Genomic DNA, 21,583 nt, shown 5'->3' with positions numbered 1-21,583 from the left:
TTTCAAGACCTACTGACCTAGTTTTTGATTGCAGTTGACCCAGTTTCAAACTTGACCTATATATCATCAAGATAAACATTCAGACCAACTTTCATACAGATCCCATGAAAAATATGGCCTCTAGAGAGGTCACAACGTTTTTTCATTATTTGACCTACTGACCTACTTTTTGATGGCACGTGACCCACTTTCGAACTTTACCTAGATATCATCAAGATGAACATTCTGACCAATTTTTATGAAGATCCATTCACAAGTATGGCCTCTAGAGAGGTCACAAGGTTTTTCTATTTTTAGACCTACTGACCTAGTTTTTGACCGTACGTGACCCACTTTCGAACTTGACCTAGATATCATCAAGATAAACATTCCGACCAACTTTCAGACAGATCCCATGAAAAATATGACCTCTAGAGAGGTCACAAGGTTTTTCTATTATTTGACCTACTGACCTAGTTTTTAATGGCACGTGATCCACTTTTGAACCTGACCTAGATATCATCAAGGTGAACATTCTGATCAATTTTCATGAAGATCCCATGAAACATATGGCCTCTAGAGAGGTCACAAGGTTTTTCTATTTTTAGACCTACTGACCTAGTTTTTGACCGCAGTTGACCCAGTTTCGAACTTGACCTAGATATCATCAAGATGAACATTCAGACCAACTTTCATACAGATCCCATGAAAAATATGGCCTTTAGAGAGGTCACAAGGTTTTTCTATTATTTGACCTACTGACCTAGTTTTTGAAGGCACATGACCCAGTTTCAAACTTGACCTAGATATCATCAAGGTGAACGTTCTGACCAATTTTCATGAAGATCTTGTGAAATATATGACCTCTAGAGAGGTCACAAGGTTTTTCTATTTTTAGACCTACTGACCTAGTTTTTGACGGCACGTGACCCAGTTTCGAACTTGACCTAGATATCATCAAGATGAACATTCTGACCAATTTTCATAAAGATCCCACGAAAAATGTGACCTCTAGAGTGGTCACAAGCAAAAGTTTACGGACGGACGGACGGACGCACGCACGAACGGACGCACGGACGACGGACGCTGCGTGATCACAAAAGCTCACCTTGTCACTATGTGACAGGTGAGCTAAAAACTTTACTAAAACTGCTAAGTCAAAAAAGGGGCATAATTTCGTAAAAATGCAAAGTAGAGCTATGGGACATTCACAGTGCATGTGAGATCATGACAGTGAACAATTGTGTGAAGTTTCAATCCATTCCCATTAGTGGATACTGAGATATCAGCTTACATAAAAAAACCTAAACCCAAAACTGCTAAATCGAAAAAGGGGCATAATTTTGTAAAAAAGCAAAACAGAGTTATGGAACCTGTGCAGTGTAAGTCAATTTATCACAGTGAATAAGTGTGTGTAGTTTCAATCCATTCCCACATGTGGTTACTGAGATACCAGCTTACATACAAAACCTTAACCAAAAATTTCTAAGTTGAAAAAGGGCCATAATTTTGTAAAAAAGCAACATAGAGTTATGGAACCTGTGCAATGTAAGTCAGTTTATCACAGTGAATAAGTGTGTGAAGTTTCAATCCATTCCCACATGTGGTTACTGAGATACCAGCTTACATACAAAACCTTAACCAAAAATTTCTAAGTTGAAAAAGGGCCATAATTTTGTAAAAAAGCAAAAATAGAGTTATGGAACCTGTGCAATGTAAGTCAGTTTATCACAGTGAATAAGTGTGTGAAGTTTCAATCCATTCCCACAAGTGGTTACTGAGATACCAGCTTACATACAAAACCTTAACCAAATCGGGATGCCAACGTGGACGCAGACCAGAAGCACCGGCGAGTCCAATAGCTCTACTATTCTATGAATAGTTGAGCTAAAAATTAGAACCATTAATAGCGCAGGTGGACAAATAGTCCTGACTACTGTCACAACTTAGAATCACAGGTATAGGTGTATACCTTGGTAGAAAAGTTAGGACCACACGTATAGATTGACAACTGAATAGGAATATGGGCAAATATGGAAATCTGGAGAGGACTGTATGCAAATGTGGACATTAATGAGAAAAACAGGACAAGGTAGGCAGATGTGTAAAACCATGATCAAGGTAGACATCAAAGAGAATCACAGCAGGGTGCATGGTCTAAACTACAGGCAAGTGTGTGCAACTGGAAAAAAAACTATGGGCAAAGGTCATCATCTGTGTTGGACCACAGGCAAAGGTTTGTACTTGGGTGTAATCATAAAAGAGTTAAAAATGCAATGCTTTAAACTTTTAATTAACATGTTAATGAAAATGCAGTTGCTGTCATGATTACTGTGAAATGACAACTATTACCAAAAATATATGAGCCGTGCCATGATAAATTCAACATAGTGGGTTTGCGACCAGCATGGATCCAGACCAGCCTGCGCATCCGCGCAGTCTGGTCAGGATCCATGCTGTTCGCTTATAGTTTCTCTAATTGCAGTAGGCTTTAAAAGCGAACAGCATGGATCCTGACCAGACTGCGCGGATGCGCAGGCTGGTCTGGATCCATGCTGGTCGCACACCCACTATGTTGGTTTTCTCATGGTATGGCTCATATATTGTATAAACTGTAAGTACATATTTATATATAAGAACTTTCCTAAACTGCAGTACATATCTCTGTTTCGCAGAATTTTGTAATTTTCTATATGTGTATATATCCACTTTAACAGCCATCAAAAGTGACAGTCAAGCTTACATACAATCAAATTACAAAATCACTTAAAATTCAGCTACAGAAAGGTTTTCCCTGTTTAGATAATCTAAAACTCAATAAACATCACCGTGGGGAGTCAAAATATTCCAGAAAATCTAGGATTTATCTTCAGCAAATGTGATCACAAAAAAATTACATGAGGAAGAGTAACTTGCAAAGTCAACAAGAAAGACAAAGAATAAATCAGTCTTAGAAAGTGTATAGAAAGAATTTGCAATACATAGTGCTTGTACCTCACAACTAACAAAAGAATGTGCTAATCTTCTTTATTACTTCAAACTTTTCTATTACTTCAGTTCAGTACCTTTTCAGTTCTGAAATATTCACTTCCTAAGAAGAGTAGGAGTTCTTTATCTGACAACAGTGCTTCAATGCTCAGTTTCTGACAACATTACTGGGGTATTCACTTCCTTAAAAGAGTAGAAGCTCTCTTTCTGACAACAGTGCTTCGATGCTCAGTTTCTGACAACTTTACTGGGATATTCACTTCCTAAGAGTAGGAGCTCACTTTCTGACAACAGTGTTCAAAGCCCAGTTTCTGACAACATTTTTGAGATATTCACTTCTTGACAAAAAGTAGTAACTCATTTTCTGAGAGCAGAATATAGATGCTTACTTTCTGACAACAGTATCAATGTTTTTTATTTCTGACAAGAAATGGGTCACACTTTCTGACAACAAAATTATTATTATTTTATTATTATCATAATACTAGATCTAGATAGCAATCAGAACAGTCAGAAACTCACTTTCTGATGACAGTATTTATATACTAACTTCCTCACAAGAGCATTTTGACAGCCAGTTTCTAACAATGGTATGAGAATACTTACTTTCTGACAAAGGTACTGAGATTATTACACCATTTCCTGTTCCTATCCACAGTCGGTTACATGAGATCAACATCGAGGTTATACGGACAAATGAAAATCCTAACTTTCCAGTTCCTGAAACAAAAGCATTTAAATGAACAATTGTTCCATTTGAAACTCTTCCGAATCTTTATTTGTTTTTATCAACCAACTTTTACTGCAGTACATATATATTTTCGGTTATATTTTCAATGCTTGAATTTTCTTAAACAATCAGTAAATCAATAATATAGATGCATGCCATATCAAACAGCTCAGCATCGACTCAAGTCACGACTGTCTCAATTAAATTTTTCATTTTGTCTGCGCAACAAGTAAGATCCATTTGTATTACAGCTCTGCTTTCACCTGTTACCTCCATGGTGGCCTGACAGAGTGTACTGGTTATGTAATATTTAGTCTCAAGTTTGCAGTGACCTTATTAACACATAGCTCTTTACCAATATGTTTTTAACATTTCAGTGACATATGGCTCTATATTTTCCTGTCACTAAAATTCATTTCAGTAATATATGTTTCTGTATTCTACATGCCTAACATCTTACTAACGTATGGTTTCATATTTTCACATAACATTTTTATACCAAAAAGTTATGTATTTTCACATACCTAACATTTATACATTTTCACAAAGATAACATTTAACTTATGTATGCTCCTATACCTTCACATGTTTAACAATTTACTACCTTATGATTCTATATTTACACATACCTAACATTTGACTAACATATGATTTTACATTTTCAAATACCTAACACTTTACAAACATACTGCTCTATATTTTCACATACCTAACATCTTACTAACATATGGTTCTATATCCACATCTTGTAAATGTTGGTGTGTGTAAGCATGGTACAGTCTTAACGTACTATCTAGGCGTATTGATACCCAGACACCATCCCCAACCCAAGCCAACTGTCGCACCTGACTTTCCTTACGTGGATGTGCATCAAAACTTTTCTACAATGTAAAATGTTAATACATGGGCAATTCACACATCACATGTACATAACATTGCAAATTTCCATTGATGATAATGATTTGAAACTTTTATCTACTTATGAGCAATAGTTAGAGAAGATCCATGGAAAGAAGTGACTTTCATAATATAGAGGGTAGATTTCAACTATTCAGATGCAATGTTACAAGCACTTAAGCAAAATAAGGTAACATTCATAAAAAAATTGCCAACTGATAAAAGAAAGAAAGAACTGTATCATAACTCACTGTAATTGTCATAGACTGTGGGTCTACAACATGTATCTTGTTCCTATATCCACACCAGACATGTTTGTTGGCAATCACAGACATACAGCGTATGGAATGATGTGGTTTTCCTAGATCTAGTAAATGGTAATTCTGAAGGTCCCACTGCCCATCTGTAATTGTAATGATATATAACATGACAACTAGCACTTAATTACATTACTGGTTTTATTTATTTAAAACGGGAAAAGCTACAGAAAACAAGTTCTGTCTTAACTGTGAATAAACTGGTACAGAAGCCTCAAATTTCTTTATTAGCATATCTCTCAGACAATGTTTGAGTGACTGGGATTTAATGTCATATTAATGCAAGACACAACAAGAGATCAACACAATTCTAGTCATTAAATATCTGCTACATATTTTGTTCTTATATCAAAATTTGACAGAATGCAGCTGGCACAAACATTAGCTTCTAAAATCTTTATCTTCCTACTTGCGCCGTGCCATGAGAGAACCAACATAGTGGGTTTGCGACCAGCATGGGTCCAGACCAGCCTGCGCATCCGTGCTGTTCGCTTTTAAAGCCTATTGGAATTGGAGAAACTGTTAACAAACAGCATGGATCCTGACCAGACTGCACGGATGTGCAGGCTGGTCTGGAACCATGCTGGTCGCAAAGCCACTATGTTGGTTTTCTCATGGCGCGGCTCAATTATTTTGTTCTTATATCAAAATTTGACAGAATGCAACAGACACAAACATTAGCTGCTAAAATCTTCCATCTTCCTATTTCTTTATTACTAAACACCATAAATTGTTGGTAATTGTATGTAAATATTTTGAATATTGTCCAGTTTTCTCAGTCTCCAATTTCATTAAGTCAGACACCAAAATCAATAAATATGCAGAAAGTTATGCAAATAAACAACAATTTATTGTGGCAAACTTGTCCATAACATTAAGATAAATGAATTCTTGAGACATTCTTGAGACATTCACATTCAGAAACATTTAAATGTTTGCATAATCAACTGATATTTATCTTGTATAGACAAATGTCAAAATGTCAGTACTGTATAATGTGGCAGTGACTTGTACACAAGGGATATCCATCCATTAATGTATTCATACTAGATGACTGATAAATAACTCTAAGTTATGCTTTTGGAACCTATACATGGAAATTTATGTATTTTTCATTATCCTGGAAGATATGATAAGACACATAGTTTATGATAGGAATAACAAGTGACTACTGGCGGAAAGCTTTGTTAGTGTTTGTCCCTTGTGGTTGTTGGCAACAGTGTTAGGACTAAAAATGTTTCAAGGCATTTAGGAGCTAAGAACAAATACTATTTTTACTTAAATTTCAATAGTGACCTTGACCTACAAGCCCAGATCATGTACAGGACACATTGCCTCTTCGTGGAGAACATTAAATTTTGTGTGCAGAACTAAGGTAATCCATTTATGAACATAAATTAAAGTTATGGAGTGGAAACAATTTTATTTGACCTTCAATAATGACCTTGACCTTTGACCGACAACCATGGTTCATGTGCGTGACACATTGTCAAATCATGGGGAACATTTCTGTGTAATAAAACATAGTGACCTTGACCTATGACCTACAAGCATAAGTCATGTATGTGCATAATCTACATATTGCCCTCTATTAACATACCAAGTGTTATGAATCTAGCTTTAATACATTTTGAGTTATTGCAGGATCCAGATTAGTGGACAGACAGATGGAAGGATGGCATTCCTATAGTCCTCTCCAGTGTTCCACTGGTAGGGGGCAAAAAATACTTCATGTCATAACCAGAACTTAAACTAGATATAGTTAAAGTTATTGAAAAGAAATAGTATGTAAAACAACACTATACAAAATGGCACAGCACCTGTACTACAGTGTGTTGAGAAACATTATGAACAAGAGCACTGCAATGTGGAGCAATATATGCCTGAAGGTATGACCTTTGACCCCTAAGTATGACCTTGACCTTGAAGCAAGCCATCCAGAACATGCGCTCGCTCGTAGTCTCAATGTGACCTTGACCTTGAAGCGAGCCATCAAGAACATAAGATCTGCACATTGTCTTGATGTGGTGAACATTTGTGTCAAGTTTCTTCGAAATCCTTCAAGGGGTTCAGGTGTGACCTTTGATTCCTAAGTGTGACCTTGACCTTGAAGCAAGTCATCTAAAACATGCACTCTGCACGTCGTCTTGATGTGGTGAACATTTGTGCCAAGTTTCTTAAAAATCCTTCATGCAGTTCAAGAGTTACACAGCAGACACGAAACAAAGTCATATTACCTTTGACCCCCATGACTTAGTGTGACCTTGACCTTGAAGCGAGCCATCCAGAACATGCGCTCTGCATGTCGTCTCGAAGTGGTGAACATTTGTGTCAAGTTTCTTCGAAATCCTTCAAGGGGTTCAAGAGTTACAGAGCAGACATGAAATTGCTAACGGACGGACAGACACTGGCGTCATAACATAATACATCCCTTCCGACGTATAAAAATTGCACAGAAACTGTAATACAGTGTGTTAAGTAATGCTATATAAAATGTGAGAGTACCTGTATCTCTATGGAATATTGCTACTGTCCCATCTGCCAAGGCAACCAGTACACGTCCTTTCACATGTCTGAAACAAAATAATAACCTCTATTTCTTCTTTATGCAAGTACCATCATGCTCCATTTTCTATGAGAAATAAATTATCCAGTTAGCAAATTTTAAACTTACGAAAGCTATAGCTTCATTCACACGGATGTACCAAGTGCATTGAAAGAAACCACTGTGTACCTTGCTCATTACTGTCACTAACAGACAGTAGATAAAAACAAACTGAACTTGGCAGCAAAATTTTGAGATGATCTACCACCATCAGCTCTTCAAAGGCGGACATGAAACATCTAAACACATTTTCTTAAAACATGAAACTTGCAAAAAAGAAATTATGAAGATTGGGCTAAAACCAAAGAAAGATATAGACATTCAAATACTACCTATTTGATAGAACAGCAGCCATTTAAGGCACAGTTACATCATTAATTTTTCAACAATGTGCATCACCATAAATGGCAAATTAATAAAAAAATAAACTAATCATATTCTATAGGTTTCAAGTATAAAATGAATCTTAGTTTGAATAGTTCTTAATTGTACTGCTTGACTTGAAAGTTCCACATTTAATCCTATCTAATAAAATTGTAACATAAACACCATATTTGGGGAAAGAAAGATGACATTACCAAAAAATGGCTGCCATTAAGTACACTGATGTTATTATTTAAATTGCTACCTTAATTGTTATGATCTGCTTTATTCATATGTTTTGCCATTTGTAGTCCTTAAGCAAGCTCTTTATATAGAAATACTTTTAAATCTTGCAAATTCCCCTTAATAGCACCATGTCAGCAAAATTGCAGCACTGAACTAATGATATGCATATGAAGTCCCAATACTAAAACCTCAACACTGGTGTAGGGGAAGCAACTGCTACATTTCTATTTAAACACAATATACTTACACAATGTTAAGGATTGAATCTCTTAGTTTAACAGAATGCAGACATCTTCTCCACTGAGACACTGATGAATGAACATACAAACTGAAAAGAAACAACAATCATAACTTCTAATTAAAATAAAATGACTTCATTTCTATTTCTTCAGTAATTATTTCAGAATTACATTTTATAGCATGATAATGTTATAAAACAAATCTCAATAAAATCTTTAAGAAGACCCTTTGGAAACATAGAACTCAAAAAAACTAGAAAATGCTTTTGTAAAAAAGCGCATGTCTCCCCCAATGCAAAGTCCTATAGGCAAGAAGTCAATAGGGGTCAGGAGCGAAAGTCAAAGCGACACTGATGGTTGGCTGCAATAGGGATCATCTACTTGGCATGTCCAGTCATCCCGCTAAATTTCAACACTCTTGGCCTAGTGGTTCTCAAGTCACTGTTCAGGCTCCTGTGACCTTGACCTTTGATCAAGTGACCTCAAAATAAATAGGGGTCATCTACTCTGCATGTCCAATCATCCTATTAAGTTTCAACATTCTAGGTAAAGTGGTTCTCAAGTTATTTCCAAAAAAAATGATTTTACATGAACAGGCCACTGTGACCTTGACCTTTAATAGACTGACCCCAAAATCAATTGCATGACCAATCATCCTATTAAGTTTCAACATTCTGGGTCAAGTGGTTCTCAAGTTACTGACCGGAAATGGTTTTCAATGTTCGGGCCCCTGTGACCTTGACCTTTAACAGAGTGACCCCTAAATCGATAGGGGTCATCTTCTTTGCATGTACAGTCATCCTATGAAGTTTCAACATTCTGGGTCAAGTGGTCCTCTAGTTATTGATCTGAAATTGTTTTCAATGTTCAGGCCCCTGTGACCTTGACCTTTGAGGAGTGACCCCAAATCAATAGAGTCATCCTACTCTTCATGTCCAATCATCCTAGAAGTTTCAACGTTCTGGTCAAGTGGTTCTCTAGTATTGATCTGAAATGGTTTCAATTGTCAGGCCCTGTGACCTTGAACCTTTGACAGAGTGACCCGACAAATCAATAGGGGTCATCTACTCTTCATGACCAATCATCCTATGAAGTTTCAACATTCTGGGTCAAGTGGTTCTCTAGTTATTGATCGGAAATGGTTTTCAATGTTCAGGCCCCTGTGACCTTGATCTTTGACGGAGTGACCCCAAAATCAATAGGGGGTCATCTACTCTTCATGACCAATCATCCTATGAACTTTCAGCATTCTGGGTCAAGTGGTTCTCTAGTTATTGATTGGAAATGGTTTTCAATGTTCAGGCCCCTGTGACCTTGACCTTTGACAGAGTGACCCCAAAATCAATAGGGGTCATCTACTCTTCATGACCAATCATCCTATGAAGTTTCAACATTCTGGGTCAAGTGGTTCTCTAGTTATTGATAGGAAATGGTTTTCAATGTTCAGGCCCCTGTGACCTTGACCTTTGATGGAGTGACCCCAAAATCAATAGGGGTCATCTACTCTTCGTGACCAATCATCCTATGAAGTTTCAACATTCTGGGTCAAGTGGTTCTCTAGTTATTGATTGAAAATGGTTTTCAATGTTCACGGAGTGACCCCAAAATCAATAGGGGTCATCTACTCTTCATGACCATTCATCCTATGAAGTTTCAACATTCTGGGTCAAGTGGTTCTCTAGTTATTGATCGGAAATGGTTTTCAATGTTCAGGCCCCTGTGACCTTGACCTTTGACGGAGTGTCCCCAAAAACAATAGGGGTCGTCTACTCCAGCAGCCCTACAATCCTATGAAGTTTGAAGGTTCTAGGTCAAATGTTTCTCCAGTTATTGCTCGGAAATGAAGTGGTACGTATGGACGGACGGACGGACAGACAGGGCAAAAACAATATGGGGAGACATAATAATGACAGACTTGGTTTGATCAAGACTATTTAAAAAAGGTAATGAAATCAAGCAGTGTTTTATTTTTAACAAATAAATAAGTTCTAAAGAAACATGTTATCATAAAGGATAATAATAAACCTTCCACTCTGTGCACCGAGCCACATGGTGGGTAGCACACTACTAGTTTTTTCTACCTCCTCTGCCTGAAGATTACTTCCCGAAGCCAATGAATTAATCCCATCCTTCACCATCTCTGAAGGCTCACGTAGGATACGCCGACTCATGATCCCACTGCCGGTGTCAGGGGTGGCTGTACCAGAGGATACTGGGGATCCTTTAGCCTTGAATACAGTTGGCTGTAGTGTTTCTCCTACAATGATTGAAAAATACAATCTGGCTTTACTTCCACAAGTATTTTGATTATAAACATTCTTTACAAGTAAGAATTAGTATGTTTGGGGCTAAACATTATTTTGAACTGCATTTTAATAAAAAAAAAACATGTTTATACATGCAACTGTGAATTAAGGTCCACACATAGCTTAAAATTGTGAAAGGTATATCTGAGGTAAGAAAGGGTGCATATTAACATAAATTTATACAGTGATAAACATAATGAGGGTTTTAGCAAAAAGGGCACAACATTGATTGAATACATTATGCCAGAAAAAGTAATTTTGCCATTGATCCGAAACCCTTCAAAATTATTCATACATCACAGATACATATTTATAATTAACACATATGCTGATAATTGAGACTCAAAGATATTAAATGGAGCTCTAATTTTGTTTTGAATGGTTCATTCTTGAAGAATAATAGTACTGGGGCTAAAAACTCCTAAAACTGCATAAGTTCATAAAAACCTGCTCCCCTATTAGGTCAAATAAACATGCTGCATTTGATCTTATTTTCAAGCAGGATGACAGTAATTTCTGATCAGTACTATGTAGTTCTCTACCAGAAACTGACAACTACTCCACATGAAATATAGGTAGATTATCAATACTTGCACAAACCAGATACAACAAATTTTGTCTGTAATTTTTAAGGTACACAGTATATCTGCAGGATTAATTTCATTAGGATATCATCAGAACAAATGTATGGACTGTATATATCTTTGTGTCAATTACATAGTTTAACAAGAATAGGTTACCATTTTAATTTTCAGTGCACATCTGCAGGGGTGAGAATAGTCAGTGGCACATTTTTAACTTACAGTACATATTTACAGAGGTGAAAATGGTTGAGGGCAAATTTTAACTTTCATTACACATCTGCTGGTGCGAGAATGGTTGGTGGGCAAGTTTTAACTTTCAGTACATTTCTACAGGAGTGAAAATGGTCGAGGGCAAACTTTAACTTTCAGTGCACATCTGCAGGGGTGAGAATAGTTGGGGCAAGTTTTAACTTTCAGTACACTTCTGCAGGGGTTGAAATGGTCTGGATAAATTTTAACTTTCAGTGCATATCTGCTGGGGTGAAAATGTTCAGTGGAAAGTTTAAACTTTCAGTGCATATCTGCAGGGGTGAGAATGGTCGGGGGCAAGTTGAAAATACAAAAAAACTAGAAATTGCTTTTGTAAACAAGAGCTGTCCGTAAGACAGTGCGCTCGACTTTTCTCAGTGCTTGACTCTGAATTTGAGCTTTGCCAGTAAAAAAAAAAATCCAAGTTAAAAAATGTAATAACTCTGTTAAAATTCAAATTATAGTTATGAGAATTGTGTCACCTGGTGTAGACTTTAATAGTAAATAACTATTTTGAGTTTCAAGTCAAAAGCTTTAATAGTAACAGAGATATTTGACTGTATCAAAAATTTTAACAAAAAAATCTAAGTTAAAAGGGGCATAATTCTGTCAAAATTAAAACAGAGTTATGGGGATTGTTTCTCCTGGTGTAGACTTTGATGGTAAATAAGTATTTTAAGTTTCAAGTCAAAAGCTTTGATAGTAACAGAAATATTTAACTTTATCAAAAACTTTAACTAAAAATTCTAAGTTAAAAAGGGGCATAATTCTGTCCGAATTCAAACCAGAGTTATAGGAATTGTGTCTCCTGGTGTAGATTTTGATAGTAAATAACTATTTTGAGTTTCAAGTCAAAAGCTTTAATAGTAACAGAGATATTTGACTTTATCAAAAATTTTAACAAAATTTCTAAGTTAAAAAGGGGCATAATTCTGTCAAAATTCAATTCAGTGTTATGGGAATTGTTTCTCCTGGTGTAGACTTTGATAGTAATAAAGTATTTTAAGTTTCAAGTCAATAGCTTTGATAGTAACAGAGATATTTGACATTATAAAAAACTTTAACCAAAAATTCTAAGTTAAAAAGGGGCATAATTCTGTTCAAATTCAAATCAGAGTTATGGGGATTGTTTCTCCTGGTGTAGACTTTGATAGTAAATAGCTTTTTTAAGTTTCAAGTCAATAGCTTTGATAGTAACAGAGATATTTGACTTTATCAAAAACTTTAACAAAAAATTCTAAGTTAAAAAGGGGCATAATTCTGTCAAAATTCAAATCAGAGTTAAGGGGATTGTTTCTCCTGGTGTAGACTTTGATAGTAAATAATTATTTTAAGTTTCAAGCCAATAGCTTTGATAGTAACAGAGATATTTGACTTTATCAAAAACTTTAACCAACGGCGATGCCAACGCCGACACCGACGCAACGCAGGGGCAAGTGCAATAGCTCTACATTTTCTTCGAAAAGTCGAGCTAAAAAGCGCATGTCTCCCCCAATGCAAAGTCCTATAGGTAAGAAGTCAATAGGGGTCAGGAGCGAAAGTCAAAGTGACAATGATGGTTGGCTGCAATAGGGATCATCTACTTGGCATGTCCAGTCATCCCGCTAAGTTTCAACACTCTCGGCCTAGTGGTTCTCAAGTCACTGTTCAGGCTCTTGTGACCTTGACCTTTGATCAAGTGACCCCAAAATAAATAGGGGTCATCTACTCTGCATGTCCAATCATCCTATTAAGTTTCAACATTCTAGGTCAAGTGGTTCTCAAGTTATTTTCCGGAAATGATTTTACATGACCAGGCCCGTGACCTTGACCTTTAATAGACTGACCCAAAAATCAATAGGGGTCATCTACTCTGCATGTTCAATCATTCTATGAAGTTTCAACATTCTGGGTCAAGAGGTTCTCAAGTTATTGATCGGAAAGGGTTATCAATGTTCAGGCCCCTGTGACCTTGACCTTTAACAGAGTGACCCCAAAAACATTAGGGGTCATTTACTCTGCAGGAACAATCATCCTATGAAGTTTCAACATTCTGGGTCGAGAGGTTCTCAAGTTATTGATTGGAAACGGTTTTCGATGTTCAGGCCCCTGTGACCTTGACCTTTAACAGAGTGACCCCAAAATCGATAGGGGTCATCTACTCTGCATGACCAATCATCCTATTAAGTTTCAACATTCTGGGTCAAGTGGTTCTCAACTTACTGACCAGAAATGGTTTTCAATGTTCAGGCCCCTGTGACCTTGACCTTCAACAGAGTGACCCCAAAATCAATAGGGGTCATCTACTCGGCATGATCAATCATCCTATGAAGTTTCAACATTCTGGGTCAAGTTGTTCTCAAGTTATTGATCGGAAATGGTTTTTCATGTTCAGGCCCCTGTGACCTTGACCTTCAATGGAGTGACCCCAATAGGGGTCATCTACTTTGCATGACCAATCATCCTATGAAGTTTCAACATTCTGGGTCAATTCGTTCTCGAGTTATTGATCGGAAATTGTTTTCCATGTTCAGGCCCCTGTGACCTTGACCTTTGACGGAGTGACCCCAAAAACAATAGGGGTCGTCTCCTCCATAAGCCCTACCAACCTATGAAGTTTGAAGGTTCTAGGTCAAATGGCTCTCCAGTTATTGCTCAGAAATGAAGTGTGGTGGACGGACAGAAGGACGGACGGACAGGGCAAAAACAATATGTCTCCCCCAGAGGAGGGGAGACATAATTACTATTTTACATATATCAGATCAATTTCATGAATTTGCATCAAGAAAAGAAAAAGTTAGCAGAAAACAGAAAATTCTCATCCCTGCAAATAACTAAAAAAATTTAATTAATTTTATTCCCACTTTAGTCCTTAAATATCTGACAATATATCATATACATCAACTATTTATTTACCAAAGGCTATTCTATCTAGTGTTCCAGTATGGAAATGACTGACATCACTACTCTGCGGCAATGATCCGTCTGCAATACACGTGGGTGTTCACACAAAACATATAATCAGGCATACAAACAAAAATCCAGTTCAACATATGCATAGTTACATATTACAGAAATTACATGATTTAATTATTACACCTAAATTAGTAAAGCACTGGTATAAAACCATGACCAAAAATGAGCCGCACCATGAGAAAACCAACATAGTGCATTTGCGACCAGCATGGATCCAGATCAGCCTGCGCATCCGCACAGTCTGGTCAGGATGCATGCTGTTTGCTTTCAAAGTTTATTTCAATTAGAGGAACTGTTAGCGAACAGCCTGGCTTGTCTGGATCCATGCTGGTCGCAAATGCACTATGTTGGTTTTCTAATAGTGTGGCTCAAATATATTTTTAAACAAAGGTAATTATGCTCTTTTTTTCAAACAGCAGAACAAGAAAAGCAAAAATAAATGAAGTCTATATTAGTTACCTTGAAGATAAAACTTAAAATCATTTGACAATGCATTTTTTTAAAACTTCACTGTTTACTGTGTTATTAAAGTAAATCATTTAGTGTTTTGTCATTCTGTATGCAGAATGACAGTGCACTTTAGTGTCTACTAAACTGTTATTTGAACAAGACAACAGAAGAAGAAACTATGTTAGATAGACAGGAAAATACAGAAGAGTTATATCAGCAAGAGAGGTACTGAGTTAACAGAAAAACATTAAAGCTAATTAATCAAACTACATAACTGTGTGCTGATCTTTAACAATCCAGAAGCGTATAGAATGCATTAAAGTGGTTAGTACATATAATATATTCTAAAAGAGATGAATTCTTAAAATGAATATTTTTCCACATGACAAACGTAACTGTCTCTAAAAATATATTCTAATCATCAAAAGTGGCATTTAATGCTTAGTTAAATCACCACTTGCGTTAAATACCATAAAAAGTTCTCTGACCAGTTCTTGTAAGTTATACCAGTATTAACTTGTTCTCCACAAGGCAGCAAAACTGATTTTCAACAATTTGTGTTCAGCCATAAAATTGTTTAAGTATCTATGAATTCAGAACATTGACAAGCTGGGAAGGTGTGAACATTGTTCATGCATACAGAATTATCAGTTCTAGACCAGCATAACATCATTATGTAATGCTTCCTCTAAATACAAAATGGTCTCTAGTGCATGCCTGTATTATCTATATATTCACAGTAGGAAATTGTTAAAATATTACTGAAAAGGACTTTCAAATATACACTGAGTTAGGTTTATTTCATGCAGATGCCCTTAATCATTAAGAGCAGTCAAATTTCATACATAAATCGTTATCGAAAATTCAAAGTCTCAGCATTTCAAAGGTTCATGCCATGTTCCATGCATGTCACCTTTTTCAACCGAACCAATAGAGCCCCTTGATGTGCGTTTCCCAAACAGGGATTCAAGCGAGGCCCTTTTGTTGATAGGTATGTAAGAATCTACTGAGGCCCTCTTCTCATTCAGGCTACTGGAACTTCGACATTTCACATCATCTGTATTTATAGTAATTTACAGTTGTGCATTTAAGACTTAATTGGGATACTTGATATAGTTTTGTTGAACCTTTACACATTAACAGTGGGGAAAATATCAAGCTTAGACAGGAGGAAAGTTTTTGCACTTCTTTAAACTCTAAAACTAACTCAAAAACAGCCCTGTACTGTAAGCAGACATCTCGGTCTTTGACATATTGTCACCCAACTAAAACTTTCTTTAACTCAACTTTATAATAAAATCTATAACAAGATTCTTTGGAAGTACAGAATGCAACCAAGCAAAATAATAGCAGACTCAGTTTGATTGAGTCTGTTCATGAGATGGAAAGTGTAACACTTCTCACGCCCACTAGCACTGGCTTAAGTGGAATTCTATTACATAAATACTGAATGGAAAAGGACCAGAAAATATAACAACACTCAACATTGATGGTACCACTCCTAATCAGTCAAGATTCAGTACAGTAAATATGGTTACAATGGAGGATATAAAAAAAACGAGCATTTCCCACCTTCTTGTTTAGAGAGTCTTTCTGAGACAGCCTCTGGGATGTTAGAACGACCTGGTGAAGCATCTGATAAAATAGTACCAAAATGTGCACACAGTTAGTAAACAGCATGACAACTTTATGAAGATAAATCATCCTTAAACAATAAACGTTACACCTTCATAAATTTGCTATGTAACAAATGCATTCTTCTGAATGTAAACATGTAGATGGAACTATGTGTATTATTTGTAAATATAAACAGAGAACGTTACTGACTATATCTGAAGCTCTTGATAAAAAGAAGCTACTGGTATATTTACCTATTCATTAAGAGCTTACCATTTATTAAGGTAGTTCTGCACGTTTGGATCGAAATTATTTCTACAATGTAGAATTTGATTAAACTCTGATTTTTCAAAACTTCAGAACATACCTAGAAAATTAAGCAAATAAAAAAGATAGGGTCGCGTGCTTGATTTTTTGCTGCACTGATTTGAAAAATAGGGACCTCACGCAATATTTCGTAATGGGAGTCTATGGGAAAATCATAATTTTCAAAACATTTTCGCGAATAGAAAATTTTCTTCAATGTAGATTTTGATGAAACTTCTCACAGTTGTAAAGGCATGGCCTAAAATTTGATGAAATAAAATGTATAGGTCCTTGTGCTAATTTTTGAGATCTCTGGCAATGATTAAAGTAAACCGGACATTTCGTGCTAATTTTAAGACATTATTTTGAATTATTTAACATGTGATATGTTTTAATATCATATTTTGACTTTAAAAATATGGCAACAGTGCCATTGTAATAAATTTACAACGTGCAGAACTACCTTAAAAGTAAACTACAAATGATAGGCAAGAAGTCTACTGGACAAAAACATCTCAATACTTGGACAAAACCTCTACTTTACTTTAAACAAATCAAAATACTACCATTCAATTTCACAGAAATCACTTAATTATATCTGCACAATTTTCTTAAATAAAATACTGATTATTATGGAAAACTCATGAGAGATTAGTTCTACTACTGTGATTAGGGTGACCAGGCTTATAAAATCCAATAAGAAATGTTTTGTCCAAGAGTGATTCAGTCCTTCGTGTTTTAGTTAAAAATGAAGTGGTGTATACATTATTAAACTAAAGCTTTATGTGTTCTGAGAAAGGTACTGCTACTAGATGCCTAAGAAAATACTAGTAATAAATGAACCGCACAATGAGAAAACCAACATAGTGCATTTGCGACCAGCATGGATCCAGACCAGCCTGCGCATCCACACAGTCTGGTCAAGATCCATGCTGTTTGCTAATGGTTTCTCTAATTGCAATAGGCTTTGAAAGTAAACAGCATGGATCCTGACCAGACTGCGTGGATGCACAGGCTGGTCTGGATCCATGCTGGTGGCAAATGCACTATGCTGGTTTTCTCATGGTGCAGCTCAAATCAGATTCTGCACTGTGAAACTGCAAGGAAGCAAAACAAACTGTTACCACGAAAATCTCCCACTTTTTAGTAAAGGAAAACAAAGCAAGACAAGCAAATCTTGTGTAGTTACCTCTGGACCCAGGTGGAGAGCCAACTGGAGATGATGTGCTACTTTTACCAGCTCCACCTGTTGCACACTGTACAAAGGATATCCCACCAACACCAGCATCCTCCACTCCATCTTTGTTCTCCCCTTTAGATGTGTCTTCAGGGACCGGGTCTGGGTACTGGGGATATGACTCAGCTTTCAGAATGTCCTCATCCACAGGGTAATCTGACTCCAGAGCTCCTGTAAACAAGGAACAACTATACTTTAAACAGGATGTTTCAAGAATAGTCTGTTTCACACAAACGAAACAAACATGTATATATTAAGTGATTATTTTGAACGGTCGCTACCTAGCGTTCAGGTAAAGTAGACAAACTATAGTCTTTATTATTGTAAATGCTTTAAAGGGTTACTTGTTTTAGATACCTGGAAAACCTGCTGTTCAGAGTATAGACTGGTGGACACTGTGAATGGTTTTGAAGTTCTGCTTGTTTTACATACCTGGAACACCAACTGTACAGAGTATAGACTGGTGGACACTGTGAATGTTTTAAAGTGTTGCTTGTTTTACATACCTGGAACACCAACTGTACAGAGTATAGGACTGGTGGACACTGTGAATGTTTTAAAGTGTTGCTTGTTTTACATACCTTGAACATCAACTGTACAGAGTATAGGACTGGTGGACACTGTGAATGTTTTAAAGTGTTGCTTGTTTTACATACCTTGAACACCAACTGTACAGAGTATAGGACTGGTGGACACTGAATGTTTTAAAGTACTGCTTGCTTTATATACATGGAACATCAACTGCACACAGTATAGGTGGCCATCCTGATTGTTTAAAAGTACATTTGTTTTATATACCCAGAACACCAGCTGTACAGAGTATAGGTGGCCACTGTAAATGTTTAAATGTACTATTTCTTTTACATACCTGGAACACTAGCTATACAGAGTATAGGTGTTGTAGACACTCTGAAAGTCTCAAGTATTTTACATACCTGGAACACTAGCTATACAGAGTATAGGTGTTGTAGACTGAAAGTCTCAAGTAATTTACATACATGGAACTCTAGCTGTACCCAGTATAGGTGTTGTAGACACTCAGAAAGTCTCAAGTATTTTACATACCTGGAACACTAGCTAAACAGAGTATAGGTGTAGTAGACACTCTGAAAGTCTCAAGTACTTAACATACCTGGAACACTAGCTATACAGAGTATAGGTGTAGTAGACACTCTGAAAGTCTCAAGTATTTTACATACCTGGAACACTAGCTATACAGAGTATAGGTGTAGTAGACACTCTGAAAGTCTCAAGTATTTTACATACCTGGAACACTAGCTATACAGAGTATAGGTGTAGTAGACACTCTGAAGGTCTCAAGTATTTTACATACCTGGAACACTAGCTATACAGAGTATAGGTGTAGTAGACACTCTGAAAGTCTCAAGTATTTTACATACCTGGAACAGTAGCTATACAGAGTATAGGTGTAGTAGACACTCTGAAAGTCTCAAGTATTTTACATACCTGGAACACTAGCTATACAGAGTATAGGTGTAGTAGACACTCTGAAAGTCTCAAGTATATCACCAGGATTGTTAGCATCAACAACAGAAGCATTGCTCTGTGAATGAGAACTTGTACAAATCCACACAAAGGAAGACAGATGCTCTTTCTCGAATTTCTTTATATTATTTTCATGATCCTGTGGACACAAAAACAAGAAAAAAATCAATAAGTAAAAACATTATTCTTACACAATTACCAAGTGCATAAAACCTTAGCTGTATAGTAAAACACTGACTGCTGTTTCGTATGACCTTCACAAACTGGATGTTTATCAACATCCTCATTTTCCATTGGTTTTTGTATTACTTCAGAGAGGAGCAGGCAGCTTGGTAGAGCAAATGACAATGTACAAGATGAGCACGGTTTATATAATGGAACAAAGGTAGCACGAGCCCTCCAAGTCAGTGCTGACAATGGCAAAGAAACAGACCAGTGACTCTTTCAGCAAACTTAATACCGCAGCTATGTGGCATGCACTGAACACAACCAACCATTTAAACTAGAATTAACACTTTTATCATATACTGAATTTACCAAAATCAAACAATCTAACTATTCTCTATCATTTTCAATATATCCTCTACCTTGAGTTGTTGTTCTAATTTATCCACCTCAGTGTTTCCAGACTTGCTGTCCTCTATCTCTGGAGGGTTAGAGTAGAAGACACTAGCTCCCACAATGGAGCCACCATCTTTAGTTCTACCTCCTGTAAGATTTACACCAGCAGCACACCAAATCTGAAATTTTTTTGACACATAAATGTTCAAGAAAAACACCAATGTCCTAAATCATGCTTATTTTCCCTATTTTAGATCTTGCCTGCCCTAATCTACAATACACACATATTGTAAGGGTATAACATTTAGCATTTGACAATTATTTTACACTCCGAGAAAATACCAATGAACAGATATTTGTATATTCACATTTTCCTTGTAACATTTATGACTATTGTGATTTAAAATGATGCCTAAAGGTTCATTAAATTGAAAAGTTCAAATGTTTGTACTTAGTATTTGTTTAAATCAATACTCAATGCCAATAAAAGATTTGCCTTTGATAAGTATATACTGTGGAGTAGCTCACCTTCAACCCAAGTTCACCTTCCAGTAAGGGTCGACAATACACTGGTACAGGAACAGGCACCGAGCTCCGTGACTGGGCACTTGGAATCTGTGGCTGAAACTTGGCAGGTAGACTCCATCCATACGCCTGCATTCGACCATCATCCTTCTTCACGTGCGCACGAACCTGTTTATACTGCTCCTTTCTTTCCTTCTCTCTCTCTTTCTTTGCCTTTTCAGATGTACTAAGAAGATATTCATATTTCATATACTAAGAACTTAAGCATAAAACTAAATTTAACATTTCTCAGTTTGTTTTTCAAGATGTGCAGATCAATGTTTTTGTTTTTAAATAATAATAATTTTAATATTATACAAAAATTCACAATTAACCAACTTTTTTGAAAATACTAGTAAACTTAATTTTACCATATTTAAAAACAAACATATGTTAACTGATAAACTAGAATATCTTATTAAGAACAAAACATAAGCAAAGACTGCGCACATCTATAGAATGTAATTAAAGGACTTTGGAGAACTGTCACCATATGCCTGATTCAACAGTTGAAACCGTTACCAATACAGAACTGGTGTACTGATACCATTACCTGTGTTTGAGTACAACAGAAGCCATACCAAAACTGGAACAGTATTGAAGTCGATATATATAATACAGGAGATTTAATAGAAATAGAAGGCTAGAAAGGTTGTGCAGGTCCCGTTTTGATATCCAACTATTAACTAAAAAGAATAAATGTTCATTGATATAAATTAGAATATAACTAATGACTGGCAGCAGACCATGGACATTTGAATGATATTCAAGAATAAGCATTAATCTTATACTGCTGTAAAATCATTAATTACTTCAATAACTGTGGAGGAAAGTTAAAGATGAGTTCTAGATTCAACTTTGTTTTCCAGAGAGATTTTTTTTTC

At 36.3% G+C, this 21,583-nt stretch overlaps 1 protein-coding gene across 21 annotated transcripts in view; it reads right to left on the bottom strand.

Moving 5' to 3' along the window:
* LOC123558248 (C-Jun-amino-terminal kinase-interacting protein 4-like) overlaps nt 1-21,583 on the bottom strand; it is a 109,248-nt gene that overhangs the window by 27,544 nt on the left and 60,121 nt on the right. For 16 of the 21 annotated variants that reach the window (XM_053543046.1, XM_053543051.1, XM_053543048.1 and 13 more), the window contains 13 exons: nt 20,664-20,886; nt 20,162-20,314; nt 19,536-19,713; nt 18,021-18,239; nt 16,481-16,543; nt 15,822-15,965; nt 14,399-14,467; nt 10,390-10,621; nt 8,373-8,453; nt 7,417-7,484; nt 4,846-4,997; nt 4,407-4,578; nt 3,574-3,687 (listed from right to left, as the gene is read on the bottom strand). In XM_053543046.1, coding sequence (XP_053399021.1) covers nt 3,574-3,687; nt 4,407-4,578; nt 4,846-4,997; nt 7,417-7,484; nt 8,373-8,453; nt 10,390-10,621; nt 14,399-14,467; nt 15,822-15,965; nt 16,481-16,543; nt 18,021-18,239; nt 19,536-19,713; nt 20,162-20,314; nt 20,664-20,886 — 1,868 coding nt within the window. The remainder of the gene's footprint in view (nt 1-3,573; nt 3,688-4,406; nt 4,579-4,845; nt 4,998-7,416; nt 7,485-8,372; nt 8,454-10,389; nt 10,622-14,398; nt 14,468-15,821; nt 15,966-16,480; nt 16,544-18,020; nt 18,240-19,535; nt 19,714-20,161; nt 20,315-20,663; nt 20,887-21,583) is intronic. The other 5 variants (XM_053543055.1, XM_053543059.1, XM_053543061.1 and 2 more) reach the window with 5 other exon arrangements.

This window comes from Mercenaria mercenaria, chromosome 5, assembly GCF_021730395.1.
Source record: "Mercenaria mercenaria strain notata chromosome 5, MADL_Memer_1, whole genome shotgun sequence".
NCBI lineage: Eukaryota > Metazoa > Mollusca > Bivalvia > Venerida > Veneridae > Mercenaria > Mercenaria mercenaria.
This window is presented reverse-complemented; position numbering and strand designations above follow the sequence as displayed.